Source organism: Heterocephalus glaber, unplaced genomic scaffold (assembly GCF_053883595.1).
Source record: "Heterocephalus glaber isolate CG9 unplaced genomic scaffold, H.glaber_assembly_v1.0 deba00001569, whole genome shotgun sequence".
Lineage (NCBI taxonomy): Eukaryota > Metazoa > Chordata > Mammalia > Rodentia > Bathyergidae > Heterocephalus > Heterocephalus glaber.
In genome coordinates this window covers 1,698,774-1,715,070 of record NW_028258354.1, presented here as the reverse complement: position 1 = coordinate 1,715,070, position 16,297 = coordinate 1,698,774, and the positions used below count along the sequence as shown (strand labels likewise).

Here is a 16,297-nt window from a genome sequence, read left to right as displayed (position 1 = left end):
TTTAATATTTCTTAATATGATAGTTGCTATGTGCAAAGCACTCTTCATATATGTAATTTGTATTTTGAATCAGTCTTTAATGTCCCAGTCTTTTAGCAATTATCTTTTTTTTTCAAATATTAAAAAATTGACTAAGGATTTGGCAAATGTAAAAGGGGAACAAAAGGAGAAATGTATTTTGAAAAGTTGAAGATATAATCTAAAGTGTTTAGGTTGGCAGTCTGTCTTAATGGAAAATACAGTAATATGGATTTATGGGAGTGTTTGGCTATAGTAAGTAGAAATCATGCCTTAAGTCTTGCTCTTCTATGGATATTCCTCTTTTACACAGTTCTTTCTCATTTTAATTTTTTTTACATTTTTATTTATTTTTTTGGTACCAGGGAACAAAGTTGGGTCCTTGTGGTTGCGAGGCAAGTGGCAGAACCACTAAGCTAAATCCCCGGCCCTTCTTTCTCATTTTTAAATGAGATTTTAAGAAAGAAAAGCAACAAAACTGTTCATGGGTGCCATGAGGATTATGTACGCAGACATTATTGGCATCGTTTAGATGGCTTAGTGTTTTGTAGTGTTTGTGGGTAGGAGGATTGGTCTGAAATTCAGTGCTTGTATTTGGTCAATGAGGACAGGTTTCTCTGAATTTTGGGCTGCAAGTGGTATGTTTTCATTTGATAGGGCACTTCAGATTCAAGCACTTCTCTTCTAGCTCAGGAGTATGCCTAGGAAGAAAGAGTTTTGATAGTGGTTGAGCATTTGGGGGAGAGAATTGAAAGAGTGATGGAGGGAGAGGTTTGCAAATGCATATGACACAGCTAGAGGAGTCTATTCTGCCTCGTATGTACAGTCCATTTGTGCACCTATGGCCTGGGGGGAACATTGGCCTGATGAATGCAGAGAGAGATGCATTTTGATTGAGATAATTTTTCTCAGATGGGTCTCACCATCCCATGAATCAGAACCTGTCAGCAAGGAGCTAAAGATGGAGTGAAGTTTATTGTATGTTTGTTTCCATGCAGCATCGTCATGCTAGGAGGGTTAAGTGAGACAGATCACTAGAACCACCTTGATATTCAGGGACTGTTGTGCACTTTCCCTGCCGGACAAGGAGAGAAGCTATAAGAGCATAGCTGAGGGGTGCTGGGTGGCAGGCTGTTTGTAAGTGTGAGGGAACTGTATCCCCAGAATCCCTGTGGAGTTTGGTGCACATACTTTGTGTAGATCTCCAGGAGAGGTCCCAAAAATCTGGTTAAAAGGGGAAGCTTATTAGGAAATCTATGATATTAGCCTTAGAGCAGTGGTGGCGAATTTACGGCATGTGTGCCGCAGTGGGCTGTTTCTATTTTTTTTGGTACCGGAGATCAAACTCGGGACCTTGTGCTTGTGAGGCAGCCGGCAGCACCACTGAGCTAAAACCGCAGCCCTGTTTCTATTATTGAAAGCTCTAAAAGATTCACCATCACTGCCTTAGTGGCTAGAGAAGTGTATCTTTACCTCTCTTTTTGTTTCTCCTTTCCTCACCTTTGAGCTCAAAAGGAAATGGGGCCAGGGATTTAGTTCAGGTCGTTCCGGTACCTGCCTCGAAAGTGTAAGGTCCTGAGTTTGATCCCCGGTGTGGAAAAAAAAAAAAGGCCAGGCATGGTGGCTCATGCCTGTAATCCCAGCACTCAGGAGACAGAGGCAGGAGGATTGCCTCGAGTTTGAACTACAAAATTTTTTTTTTTAAATGTTTTTAAAGGAAATGGGAAATTTAATTTAGAATTCAAACTCCTTAGATAAAGAATATGGACAATAACTCCCCACGAGCCAAATGAATTTAGGCTTTGTGATGAGATTTGTGGAGAGTGGCCTTGGAGTTGCACTGAGATAACAGCTAGGCTTTAGCAATAGTGCGTCTTTTCTCTGTGTTTTGTACTTGCTGAAGTATTCCTAGTACTGAATTGAATGATAGTTCAACATGATATGGTCTAGTCCTGTTTGTTCCCAAGAAGAGGTGAGGTCCTCCTTCTCATAGTGACACATGCCTTTACTCTCAGCACTCAGGTGGCTGAGACAAGATGTTGAGTTCAGTGTCACCCTAGACTATACAATGAGACCCTGTCTCACAAGACAAAAAACAAAACAAAACAAAAACCAAACTCTGGGTGCAGTGGCACACACTTACAATCCCAGCACTCCGGAGACTAAGGCTAATAAGGCTAAGGGAGAAGGAAGATTACAACTGTGAACCCAGCCTGGGCAATTTAGCAAGACAATGTCTCAAAAAGTAAAAAGGGAGGGGATATAACTCAGTGAAAAGGCCCTGGGTTCAATCTTCTCCCCATCTGCTCCCTTTATTTCCTCTGAAACTAGATCTCATTATGAAATTCTCCATTTATATCCCTTCACTTTTATTTTAGTCGTAGTAGGCAAAATCACATCTTTCCCCTTTAACTTTAGTAGTAAAAATATGGTAGGGCTTGGGTTTATTGGAAATGCTTCCAATTCTTTATTACAGTTCAACAAATAGAATAGCCAAAGTTAGAAACAAATCAGCTAAAATAGCCAGCTGTGGTGTGATCCAGCACTCAAAAACCTCAGCAAGAGGATCACTGCAAGTTTGAGGCCAGCCTGGGCTACATAGGCAAGACCGTGTCACAAAAATCAGCTAAAATAAACTATAGTATAAGATTACTAACTGGAGGGCAAGCGTGGTGGTGCATGCCTGTAATCCTAGCTCTCAGGAGGCTGAGGCAGGAGGACTGCTATTAGTTTGAGGCCAGCCTGGGCTACATAATGAGTTCAAGGCTAGCCTGAAAGACAAAGCAAGACCCTGTCTTAAAACAACAAAAATGAAGCAAAGATTACTAACTGGAGCTGGACATAGCTGTACATGCCTGTAATCCTCTGAAAGACAAAGCAGGAGGATCACATGTTTGAGCCCAGCCTGGGTATTTTAGTGAGACTGTTTCAAAAGTAAAAGGGCTAGGGATGTGAGCTAGAGTCTTTTCCAGTGTAGCTCCAGGTATTAACTAGAGTCTTTTCTCTAAATCTCTAATTTACTGTGAAGTGAAGGCAGATGTTATGGTAGAAAGGAGATGAGTATTGACCTGGTATTATGAGTGATATTAAAGTGGTGAAGATCCTTTGCTTTCTATTCTGCTACTATTTCTCCAAAACAAATGTTTATGTGATATAGCAGAGGAGATGGTTAACGTTAGAAAAGTGGGTTCTTGAGTAGTTTCCTGGGTTCCATTCCTAACCATGGTGCTTATTATAGTATTTGTACAAATTACTTAATCTTTCTAAGCATTAATTTTCATATTGATGAAAAGAATTTAATCATACTTATTGATCATTGTAAGAATTAAATAAAATATTGTAAGGAACTCCACATAGTACAGTGGCACATAGGAAGCACTCAGGCTTGTGACTATAATATTACTGTTATTTTACTTTATGATTAAGGACGAGTACTTTTTCTTAGAACTTCTTTAGTGCTTTTCAGTAGTTTAGATTACGTTAATTGGCCACCTAGTACAGATTTGCTGGTGGTTATAATGAAAAAGGTGAAAAAACTTGTAGGTAATAGTTTTTTCTAGTAATGTACTATGAATAACTCATGTATAGGATTCTTCACACCTTCAGAACCCTCAAGCTTTCTTGGCTCCCTTCCTGCTCACTAGAAAGCAGATGCAGCAAAAGGGAAAAAATAAACTGAGTGTCAGAGACTGAGAACAGTACTCCTGATGCTTATGTTCCCAGAGCTGGACTGAACAAATTGAGCATATACTGTTGGATAGTTGCCCTGCTTTTCACTGTAGAGGTGGCTGCTGGGGTTATAGGGACATGGGTGATTCTTTTGTTCTGGTTGAGAGTACAGTTTTGAAAAATTCATGTTTTTGTTGATCTCTTTCATACCTTCACTTTTGACTCTGATATCTTGGGACACCCAAAAATATGGCCTGGCTATAGACTTGAGAAATATGAATTCCTTGGGGTTAAAAAAAAATCCAGTTCTTTGGCTGGGTGTGGTGGCACATACCTGTAATCCCAGTGCATTGGAGGCTGAGGTAGGAGGATCGCCACAAGTTCGAAATCAGGCTGGGGTATGTAGTGAGTTCAAGGCTACCCTGAATTACAGAGGGAGACACTTGTCTCAGAAAGCCAAAAAAATTAAAACAAAAAACTGTCCTCTGTGGTGAGGGTGAGGATGACTGCTACGGAGTAGCAGATCTCTTGAAATTATGAAAGGATAAAGTCTTTGGATAGATGTGCCAAGTTTTAGTTTAGAAAATCCTGGGAGAAAATACCTGGAGAGCCCACCCAGTATTACTCATTCTAAGGCTGAACCACTGATAACTGGTGACAGGTGTGGGAGGAATATAACCTAAAATAATTGAAAATGGGATAAAATAGTAACATTTAGGACCTAATGGTAATGTATGTGAAACTCTGATACTGAACAGTATTGTATGTGAACAGTCTCTGAAACAGCATTAAGAGAATAGCCAGGCCAGGGATTTAGCTTAGTGGTTTTGCCACCTGCTGCACAAGCTCAAGGACCCAAGTTCGATCCCCAGTACCAAAAAAAAAAAAAAAAGAAAGAAAAAGAAAAAAGAGAATAGCCAGCTGGGGCCACATATTTAGCTCAGTGGTACCACACCTGCTTTGCAAGTGCAAGGTCCTGTGTTTGATCACTAGAACCAAAAAAAAAAAAAAAGAATAGCCAGCTCCAATTCTTACATGGTAAGCTGAAACATTTTCCCCAGTTACTGGGCAGATGTAATGAATCTCATGGGTTCTTAGAGTCCAGTTCGTGTCTCTCTTAGAGAGATGACTCCAGCTATCACCTTTTTTCAAAATTATTTTATACTGTTCTTAATCTTTTGTGACTTTTCTGGATATTTCAAGCAAACACTTGGCTTTCTTTGTAAATTTTCAGAAACACACTGTGGCTCTCTTCCCCTTCTGTTCCTCCATAAGTAAATGGAGCTTAGTCTAAGTAGGGTTCAACAAGTAGTTTGGATACTTTCTACTAATCTGTTCTCTGCTGTTAGTGAAATCTCAGTTTTCCATATCTCTGACTTAACAAAATTTGTTGAACAATGAAATTTGTTTTATGAGTATTTCTCACTGTTCCTTTACTTAGGATTATCGGGTCTCTACTTAAAATAAGTTTTGATGCCTGATGTAATGGTACATGCATATAATCCCAGCATTCAGACTGACAGGAGGATCATAAGTTCAAGACTTGCCTGTGTTAATTTAGTGGAATCCTCTCTCTGAATGAATAAATAAAGACTAGGGATGTAACTTAGTGGTAGAACATTCTAGGTTTGATCCCCAGTACCACCACCAAAAAAAAAGTTTTCAATCATTCTAGAAACAGCATACTATATGTTAAACTGTTAGTGAGGGGCGTGGTGGCGCAACCCTGCAGTCCCAACCTAGGCAGGCAATCCTGCCTCAGCCTCCCAAGTGCTGGCTTTAAACTCTCAGCAATCCTCCTGCCTCAGACTTCTGAGTGCTGGGATTACAGGTGTGCACTGCCACACCCAGCTTTTCAAACTTACTCTTTTTTTTTTTTTTTTTTTTGTACCTGGGGGATCAAACTTGGGACCTTGTGCTTTTGGGGCAGGCAGTGGAACCATTGAGCGAAATCCCTGGCCCTCCAACTTAATAAAATAATTTGCTCTCCTAAGAGTCCTAGGAGAACTACCTCAATCCCTTCCTAGGTCATGCCACCAACAATTTAACCAACTCCCATTAGACCCTATCTCCTAAAGGTCACAACACCTCCCAACATCTCCACATTGGGAACAAAGCTTCCAGCGTTTGAACTCTTGGAGAAAAAAACCCATCCAAACCACAGCACAACCTTTATTCAGTGAGTTACTTCTCTTTTGTGCTTGTGTGGCCTTTAGTTCTTTGTATAAGGTTACTTTGCATATTATAACCAGTAAACTATAATTTTTTTTTCAATTTTTAAATTTTGATCTTTTTACTTATTTATTTTGTTTGTTTTTTAGAGACAGGTCTCTGTTTTTTTTTTCTTTGGTACCAGGGATTGAATTTGGGACCTTGTGCTTTCGAGGCAGGCGCCGGAACCACTGAGCTAAATCCCTGGCCCAGGTCTCTGTTTTTAACAAGTTCACAACAGGGCCATAATTCTTACGAAGTATCTCGCTGCCAGGCATCTCTGATTTGAATTGACTCTCCCATTGGATGACTTGAACCACTAGTGGTACACTCATGACTGTCCTAGTGGGCAGCTTGTACTCTTCTCAGGGAGTCTTTGATTACAGTAAAGCAAAGAAAGGCATTGATTTAGCAGACAAGATGTCATCATATTACAGTTCCTTAAGGAAAACATTAAGATGATATTAAAAAATTGTATTCTTTTTTGAGACAGGGTCTTGCTGTGTAGTTCAGACTGGCCTTGAACTCAATATGTAGCCCAGGCTGGCCTCAATCTCTTGGTGATCCTCCTGCCTCAGCCTCCCAAGTGCTGGGATTACAGGCATGCGCCACCACACCTGACTAAAAAATTGTAATATAGCTAATTTGTGGTATAGCAGTTATAAATATATATTATATACACTAGCAGTGGGGTACTGGGCCGGGGATTTAGCTCAGTGGTTCCAGCGCCTGCTTTGCAAGTGCAAGGTCCTGAGTTCGATCCCTGGTACCAAAAAAAAAAGAAAAAAAAAAAAGATTTCCATGTTAAAATTTAGAGAATCAATGGGGGGCGGTTTGAGACAGGGTCTTACTTTGTAGTTCAGGCCCATCTCTCCCAGACTGGCCTCCAACTCGAAGCAGTCCTCTTGCCTCAGCCTCCCCAGTTGTGGGATTACAGGCATGCACCATTGCCACCACACCTGGCAAAGTTTAGAGAATTGAGTACTGATAAACTATTGACCTGTGAAGAAATGCCATAGGGACAAATTACTTGAAAAAACATTCACTTTATAAAAGCTTATTTTTGGGCCAGGGATTTAGCTCAGTGGTTTCACCTCCTGCTGCGCAAGCGCAAGGACCCAAGTTCAATCCCCGGTACCAAAAAAAATTTTTTTTAAAAGCTTATTTTTTTAATCTACTAATATCTTATTTGTTGAGACTTTTTTTTTTGGTACTGGGGATCAAACTCGGAACCTTTTAATTTAAGGAAATAAATTTGTTGAATAATTTTAATTGGTATGAATAGTATTAATTTTTATATTTGGGTAGTATTCAAATTCAGGCAACTAATAGATTTGGTCCATTTATAGACTTTATTAATTTTATTAGTAAAAAGTTTGATAAAAGTGCTTAGATCCATTTCTGCCACCAGTGGTTCAGGCCACCTGATGGGAGAGTCATACTTGTATCACCAGTGATTCAAGCAAGTGGGAATGTGTTAAATTTTGAGACAGTCTCTGAGTTGCCTGAGCTATCCTCAAACTTGAGATTCTCCTGCCAGAGACTCCCTAAAAGCTGGGACTACACATATGCCCCACTATGGCTGGCTAATAACTTCATTCTTATTTACTTTGTGGATAGCTTGTTTGAACAGTTGTTGTTGTTTGTTTGTTTGTTTCTAAACAGTCTGAAGATGATGAGAAGCTGAAAAAGAGGAAGGAGAGATTTGGGATTGTCACAAGTTCAGCTGGAACTGGAACCACAGAGGATACAGAGGTAAAATACACCTATAAAGCTTCATAGTGCTCTTGAAAGGAAGCGATGAATACTGAGAGTGGAGAAAACACCTCTTATTTCTCCAATCTGATTTTTAAGTTCCCAGGTGAAAAGATTTGCCTTTTGCTTGCTAACTTTTGTTTGGATGAAGTAGTCACACTGAATTCCATCAATGTATTTAATTCAGTATTACAGTTCATTAGCCTAGTAGCAAAGAACACAAAACTGGGAATCAGGTAGGCTTGGATATAAAAGTGGTTCTCCCAGGCCGGGTATTTAGCTCAGTGGTTCTGGTGCCTGCCTTGCAAGCGCAAGGTCCCCAGTTCAATGCCTGGTACCAAAAAATAAAAGTGGTTCTCCCACTTTTTATAAAAAGTTATAGGTACTTTCCTGATCCTTTGTTTCATCATCTGGGATGTAGAAATTAATATACCAACCTCAAAGTAGAATTTTGAGAATGAAATAAAGCGATTTTGTGTAGAAAGGGATGTCTGTGCAAAAATGTTTGAAATGATGCCTGTTGTGTTGTAAGTATTAAATAAGTAGTAGTGCTTATTATCTGTAAGGCATATTTCTTTTGATCATTTACTTTTTTAGTATATGTGCTGCCGAAGCGAGCACTTGATCATTTACTAAAAGCTACCTCTACAGGTATATTTGTCCCCAGCTCCCCTTTGGATTAGGACAACAGACTCAGATGAGGCTTCTTGTTCTTACTACCTTGTTTATAAATAATTTCTCTAAATGGGCCAGGGATTTAGCTCAGTGGTACTGCTGCCTGCCTTGCAAGCGCAAGGTCCTGAGTTTGATCTCCGGTACAAAAAAAAAAAATTCTCTAAATGAAAGAGTGGGTGTTCTTTTTTTTATTTTTTCGGTACCGGGGATCGAACTTGGGACCTTGAGCCTGCAAGGCAGGCGCCAGAACCACTGAGCTAAATCCCTGGGCCCTAGTGGGTGTTCTTAAGATTTGTATTCATTGTATCTCAGGTTCTCATAGGGTGTAATCAGTGAATATGAATTCACTGATATTGAACATTGACAGATAATATTGATTTGCTGAATTGAGAATATCTATACTGTAATGGAGACCAGGTATCACCTGGGATGAATATAGAGAACAGTGGAAATAACTAAATTTGTAGAATTACAGAAAACTTCTTGGGTAGCAAGGAGCTTGGAATATTCTTTCTTGCTTTCATTTAATCAAGATTTTATTTTTTCTATCTACTTCTGGATGTAGCCTCTAAAAATTTTATTTTTATTTATTTATTTATTTATTTATTTTTGGTACTGGGGATCGAACTCGGGACTTGCCGCTTGCAAGGCAGGTGCCGGAACCACTGAGCTAAATCCCCGGCTTTTTTCTTTTTTCTTTTTTTTTTTGGTACCAGGGATCGAACTTGGGACCTTGTGCTTGTGCGGCAGGTGCCGGAACCACTGAGCTAAATCCCTGGCCCAAAATTTTATTTTCTTACACATTCAGAATGTTGTAAAGTTTTCAGCAAGGCATGGTGGCATGCACCTGTAATCCCAGTACTCAGAAGCCTGAAGCTGGAGGATCACCACAAATTCAAGGCCAGTGTGGGCTATATAATGAGCTCAAGGCCAGCCTGAACTATATTGTAAGACCCTGCCTCAGAAAAAAAAACAAAATAAGGTTTAAAGTTTTTTTATGAGTAAGTATCAGAGTCAGTCTTATAAATTATAATTTATAATTATATTGTAAATGATAATTAGATTTGTTCTTGTTGTTTTTTGAGACAGGGTTTTGCTTCGTAGTTCAGACCTGGCCTTGAACTCACTATGTAGCCCAGGCTAGCCTCAAATTCAGAGTGATCCTCCTCCTGCCTCAGCCTCCCAAGTGCTAGGATCACAGGCATGCGCCACCAGGCCCAGAATAATCAGATCTTATAATCAGATCAGATCACATTCTGTACTAGGAAAAAAAACTAAAGGAGTTTGTATTCTTTGAGCTACTGAGAACAAAATGGTACCTGTTACAAGTATGTTTACTTATTTACCAGGGTGAGCTTGCAATAAATATAGGCTTGTTTTAATTCTGATTAAAATTACTCCATCTGTGCCAAGGAAACTACTGTCAAACCAGGCATGCTTGCTAAGTAGATACATTCGGGCTCTCCAAGTTAAGCAGAGTGCGAATTGGCTGGCAAGGACCAGTGGATTTTGCTGGAAGAGTTGCCATAAAAAGGAGTAGCACCTTCTGAGTTTGATGGAGTTTACATGAACCAGATGATTTTTGTTTGATTCCTAAAAATTATATCAGTAGTCCAGGTGGAATGGGCTGGGCTTGTGTGTTTTCAGCTTTCTGTTTAAATGTGTATTAAACCTTCTATGTAAATGGGCTTACAAAAGGCCCTCCTCATGCTGAGGTAGCAATTGGAGTAAGCATAAAGGAGTCAGTGCTATTTTGAGTCACACCGAGAAGGAAAGGGTCCTCCCCCCGACCCCCATTTTGTACCCTCCTTCCAATGCTGCCTTCCCTTAAAAGTTTCATGACAGGGCCAGGGATTTAGCTCAGTGGTTCCTCTGTGTGCCTCGAAAGAGCAAAGACCCGAGTTCAATCCCTGGTACCAAAAAAAAAAAAGTTTCATGACAAAGACAAACCTGCAAACACCCTTCTTCTTCCAATTTATTCTGTTGGCATTGAAGATTTATATGCTTTTCTCTGGGTTAAAGGTCTGAGGAATAGATACTGCCTGATCCTAACTGCATAGAAGGGCATTCTTACCACCTCCATAAATAAGTATTGGTTAGGGCCGGGAATTTAGCTCAGTGGTGCTGCTGCCTGCCTCTCAAGCACAAGGTCCCAGGTTAGATCCCAGGTACCAAAAGTATTGGGCCAGGGATTTAGCTCAGTGGTTCCTGTGCCTGCCTTGCAAGCACAAGGTCCCAAGTTCAATCCCCAGTACCAAAAAAAAAAAGTGTTGGTTAACTCTTTGTCCTCTGGAGCCTCCCCACTGACTAGAAGACTTTGCCCAACCTGTTAAGGACTCATTATTTCTAGGCTAGCTCATTCTAAAGCTCAGTGGCCCTCTCTCTGTGAAATCTTTCCACCACTCCTCTCCCCATCCCCCAACCAAAACCTGTCCACCTTCCATAATCTTTCCTCCCACTCTTCTTTTATCCTAAACCTCCTCAGCTCTAATGGGATAACTAGAAATTCAGGAATGAGATTTCTGGCTGAAGAGCTTAAAGCCTGGGTCATCCTTTCTTCTTGGATCTTGTGATAGTTCATGTGAGTTTGGGTTAAAGCAGCCAGGAACCTAGGCTTCTTTGTCCTACAGTCTAATGTTTTTTTCTTTCTGCTTTTTTCCTTACAGGCAAAGAAGAGGAAAAGAGCAGAGCGTTTTGGGATTGCATGATGAAAAGTTCCTGATGCTTTCTCTTCTTCGGTGGTTTCCATTTTCAATTCTTCTTGGTCACATATATACCTAAGTGCACAGTCACATGCCTACATCCTGCCTCACAGTGAGGGAGCATGTACCCCAGGTACATCCATGAACTCCGGCAGCAATTTGACCTACTGCTGTTCCAACTTTAAGGTTGTGTTTTTGTTTTTAATTATTTTGCTTGTTAATAAAAAAAAGTAGAAAAGACAACAATGTGTTTTATTAGGTGCTCCTTTAAGTTCTTGGAGCCAGATTAGACCTGGTAAGAACTTCAGGGGTAAATGTTACAGGAAATTAGCCATGATGCCTTTATCCTTTAAAAAAGAAGACAAGGAAGAAGATCAAGTCTCCAATTAAGCCTATTTATTCCCTTCTCTCATACTCACAGGCATTCTCTTTACCTCTTTACCCTCAGCAGTTTGGAGTGACCCATTGAGATAAAATAGGAAAAACAGGTTGAGGAGATACAAAGGATATAATACAAGGGCTAATGATCAGTATTCTTTACTATAAGCTGACATTGATGCCTTGTTGGATAAAGTGGAATCCAGAATCCTACAATAAGAAAGGCCTAGCTGGTGTGGCAGCCAATGCCTATAATCCCAACCCTCAGTAGGGTGAGGCAGGAGAATCTCCACAAGTTCCAAGGCCAGTCTGAACTACATAATGAGACCTTGTCTCAAACAAACCAAAAAAATAAAAAAAAGAAAGGCCCTGTTTTCCAGGGTGGCTTGGCATGATACTCTGGTCAGAATGTGGGAGGAATCTTGTTGGTTATGCAATTCAGGAAGGTGGATGGACTAAATACCCTCTCAGAGATAGAAGAGGGGTTCAAAGGATGTCAGAGGTATTGCACATTAATCATTAATTAGGAATGCTGTGCAGTAGAACTAGATGGATTTTTTGGGGGGGGGTTGTTTTGTTTTCCTTTTGTGGAGCTGTATATCAAACCCAGGGTTTTGCACCTGGTCAGCAAGAGTTCTACCACTCTTCTATGTACCCAGCCCTATTTCTGCTTTCTAGTCAATCCCTATGCTAATTTATCCTCTTCTGTTACAGAAAGATACTATTGCAATTCTTTTGGGGGGGGGTTGTTTTGTTTTGAGACCGATTTGCTGTCTTCCTGCCTCGGCCTCCTGAGTGCTGGGATTATAGGCATGGACAATCACGCCTGGCTACTGTTGCAGGTTTGATGGTAATGTTTCTTGGATATTACTAAAAGTCATTTTTCTTGCTCAGGGTTCTACTTAGAAAAAGCTTGGCTTTCCCTTAACAGGTTGCTTAAATTTTGTGTAGATCTGAGACCTGGTCCTTAGTCTTTTTGAAAGTGTTAGTGAAGGGTTTGTCCTCTTAATTTTATGGTTTTTTTCATTCATTTCTTGGGGGACGAGGGTCATAAAACTTATAACCTTGGTACCTTATAGAAGATGTTGCTACCATGATGAGATCCTGTGTTGCTGTGGTATAATTTTTATCCTTATTTCTACCAAAACCTACCTGGATTTGTGGTTAATAAAAAGGTAACATTAAGAATCTCATTATTTCTGCAAATTCGCTGGTTGGTGAGGTCAGGGACCTACATTTAAACACTTCAGAAAAACTATGCCTTGGAGAGCAGATCCAGAGTGCCCATTTGTTGTGACTTTTGCTCTGAGACTTTGGTGAAATGAACAAAAGAGAAAGTTGGTTGAAGTTTTGTCACCTCCTCAATAAGTAAACCTTATAGAGTGACTTTCCCTCTTTTCCTGCTAGTCTCTTATGTTTGCCTGTCTTTCTTTACTTCAGTCTTTTATCTCAGAACTAGTTTTCCTCTCTCTACTGCGTCTGTGTCTTCATCTGAAAACCAGAGATAGTCATTCTGGTTTTGAAATGTGAATGAGATTATACATTCAGTAAAATTTCTACCCCGGGGTGGTTTAAAAAACTAGGTAAGGGAATAGAATATATCCTGCTAATGGAGTGTAACAGTGGGTCCTTCAGTTTTTCTTTACCCTGTCTCTTTAGTCTTCATAACCTTTGAGAAGTGTATTCAGCTCTACTCCCTAGGAAAGCCTAATCAGTCTCTTTACTCTGCTCTTTTTACTGGGGATTGACCCAGAGCTTTTGCACTAAGCTACATTTCCAACCCTTTTTACAAATTTTTAGATAGGGTCTCAGTAAGTTACTAAGTTGCCAGGCTGGGCTAGAACTTGGGATCTTTCACCCTCAGCCTCCCAGAGTGCTGAGATGACAAGCATGTGCCACCATGCCCAGCTTCTCCAAATCCTTGATATAATTCTTTGCCTATGTTTGGGGATCCCCTCTCCCCTCAGTGCTGGGAATCAAACTCAGGTCCTTGCACATTGGACATTTTAAAGTTTTTTTCATTCTCTTTATGTCTGGTAGTCATTCCACATATACTTCTTGAGTATGAAAAGTTAAGGATGCTCAAAATTTGTAGGTCTTTTTATTAATTTATTTTTGAGACATTATTTTTGGGTCTCTTGAGTAGTTCAGTCTGGCCTTGAACTCACTTGTAATCCAACCTGGCCTCGAACTTGTGATGATCCTGCCTCAGCCTCCCTAGTGATATGATATCAGGCATGTGTCACCACACCTGGCTCTTTTTACTAATTTAGTCTTCAAAGAGTCTTTTGTTTGCCTAAATAAAACAAATCTGGTCTTATAATTCTTTATCTAGAATCTAAGTACCCTTCCTTCCAGTTCCCCAGTCTTCTTCCTGTAGCTGATCTAGCATCCAGATTGCTTAGTGGACTCCAGTCTTTTCCTTGTTCTAAAGCTGTGACATTCTCTGCATACCTGGAAGCTCTTAATGAGGGAGTCTATAAAAGCTGGGGAGGAAACTAGCTTCCTTAGCTATAAATCTGTACCTTTTTATGGTTCTCTAGGATCAATTTTTTCTCCACCATCACCCTGAACTGCTCTGCCCCCTGCCCCAGCTCTTGAGAATGGAAGATAGGCTAGAAGGTTCTGTAGAGGGGAAGGGGTGCATAACAGTTATATGTGTTATATATTTGAGACAGGGTCTCACTTTGTAGTTCAGACTGCCCTGAACTCCCTATGTAGCCCAGGCTGGCTCGAACTCACAGTGATCCTCAGCCTCCTGAGTGCTGGGATCACAGGCATATGCCACCAAGCCTGGTCAATATGAATTAATTTTATAGTGAACGGTGTGTTGTGACCATTTCTCATTGTGTTGCCAGTGTTGCTGATGCTGACCTTAAACTGGCAGTTCTCCTTCCTGCCTCAGCTTTCCAAATGGTTGAGATAGGCACATTCCACCACATTCAGCCTCTTTGGTGTTAAACTGAGTTCTTTCCTGTCAGCCATGAGAAACAGATGAGGGAGAGGAAGGAACTTAGATAATTAAGGAGATAGCCCTCTTTTGGTGCTCTCTTATATGAGACGTCTGACAAACAATGCTACTTACTTCTGATTATTGAAATCCCCTACCTACGGTCTAACCTGCCTTTCTGGAAACATCCAGACTCTTGGTTTTTCCCTCCAAAGGAAATGAAAAGTTTCGTACTTTCGCAGACCCTTTAGCCTAATGTGTTCCTGTCTTGTTTTCTTTCCTCTCCGTTGTCTCTGTATTTAGTTTTCCACTTCTCATACCACTGTTAATAGATTAGATCAAAATATAGGGTAGGGTTTTTTTTGTTTGTTTTATCTTCTGTTTTTTGAGACAGGATCTTGCTGTGCAGCTGGCCTTGAGCTCATTATGTATCCCAGGCTGGCTTCAAACTCAGTGATCTTCCTGCCTCAGCCACTCATGTGCTTAGATTTCAAGCATGTACTACTGTGCCCGCTAGAATATAATATTTTGTAGCATCTACTTAGCTTTAATTCCTTGTTCTACTCTTCTAGCTCTGAGACCTTAGGCAAATCACTCTTACTCTTTCCAGACTATCAATAAGGAATCTTATTGTGAAGGCTCTTATGAAAGTTAAGTGATCAGTATAATTTACTATAGTGTGGATAATAATCATTGACTAAATACTAGTTCTTAATTTTACCTAGGTAAGATTAAGATTTAGAGCAAGTGAAAAATGTTTTCCCTGAGTAGGTTCCAGCTAGAGGATGGGTGGGGGGTTGTGTATCTGTGCATATACCTACTTATGCTGTTGTGTTTGGAGACCAGGAAGAAGTGGGAAGAGTCCTGTTTACTCCTTTAACCCGAGATCATTAGTAGGAAAGCTGACACTGTCACTTGGGGCATTGGCTTTCCTGCTTTTGACCCACTATAGTCCAGAAACTAATGCCACTGCCATCTGGTTCTTAGCTTGCGAAGCATGCCTCATATCCTAAAACTGGCAAAAGCAGAGTATAGGATAGCTGCTCATGCACTAATCTGGAGATGTTTTGAGAAAAGAAAAAAGAAAAAAAACTGACTTGAGTCTTAAGAGTTTCTTCTGGATGACTCCTCAGTGCAGAAGACAAATAAGCAGTAGGAGAGAGAAGCTTTTTTTGGCTCAAGCCAAAACCCTAAGGGTAGCTCTAATACAATCTAATACATAGCTCTTAGGTTACTCATTTTCAGTCTCAATTTCACTCAGTCCCAACCTGTTTTGTAGTTGGTCTGGGGTGATGCAGCGATGTCAGTCTGCTGGTAGAACTGACAGAACAGTGGTGGCACATTGAACCCACAGTGGCCCTATCCATTATTCTGGATCAGAGTAATGTCCCAGAAGCTTTCCTTTTTTCTTTTTAAATTATGTCAAGCATCCCAAGATGAATGTAATTATTATGTATCACAAACATATACCATAATAAAAAAGAAAACGTGGGACTGGGGATTTAGCTCAGTGGTGCCACATCCTGCCTTGCAAGCACAGGGTCCTGAGTTCCATCCCCCATACAAAAAAAAAAAAAGAAAGAAAAAACATGTAAATCGGGCAAGCTCTAAACATGTAAATCAGGTGGCACACACCTGAAACCTCAGCATTCTGAGAGATTAAGGCAGGAGAATTGCAAGTTTAAGCATACCCTGAGCAAAGTATCTTAGTGAGACCCTGTCTCAGAATTTAAAACAAAACACTTTTTAAAGGGTGGGGAACATAGCTCAGGGGAAAAAAGCCTTGAGTTACTACCAAAAAAGAAAAGTCAGCTGAGCCTGGTGCCACTAGCCTGTAATCCCCACACTCAGGAGGCTGAGACCGAAGGATCACTCTTAAGTTCTAGGCCAGTCTGCACTAATAAAGCAAGGACCCTGTCTCAACCAAAAAAGAAAAGAA

At 40.4% G+C, this 16,297-nt stretch overlaps 1 protein-coding gene across 2 annotated transcripts in view; it reads left to right on the top strand.

The window, feature by feature from the left end:
- Sarnp (SAP domain containing ribonucleoprotein) overlaps positions 1-16,297 on the top strand; it is a 59,211-nt gene that overhangs the window by 40,771 nt on the left and 2,143 nt on the right. Inside the window, exons 10-11 of one of the 2 annotated variants that reach the window (XR_002388270.2) lie at positions 7,564-7,653; positions 10,995-11,216. Coding sequence is in view for 1 of the 2 variants with exons in the window: in XM_004861397.4 (XP_004861454.2) it covers positions 7,564-7,653; positions 10,995-11,036 (132 nt within the window). In the remaining variant the exon portion in view is untranslated. Of the gene's footprint in view, positions 1-7,563; positions 7,654-10,994; positions 11,277-16,297 lie in introns of those variants that run through there. The other variant, XM_004861397.4, reaches the window with a different exon arrangement.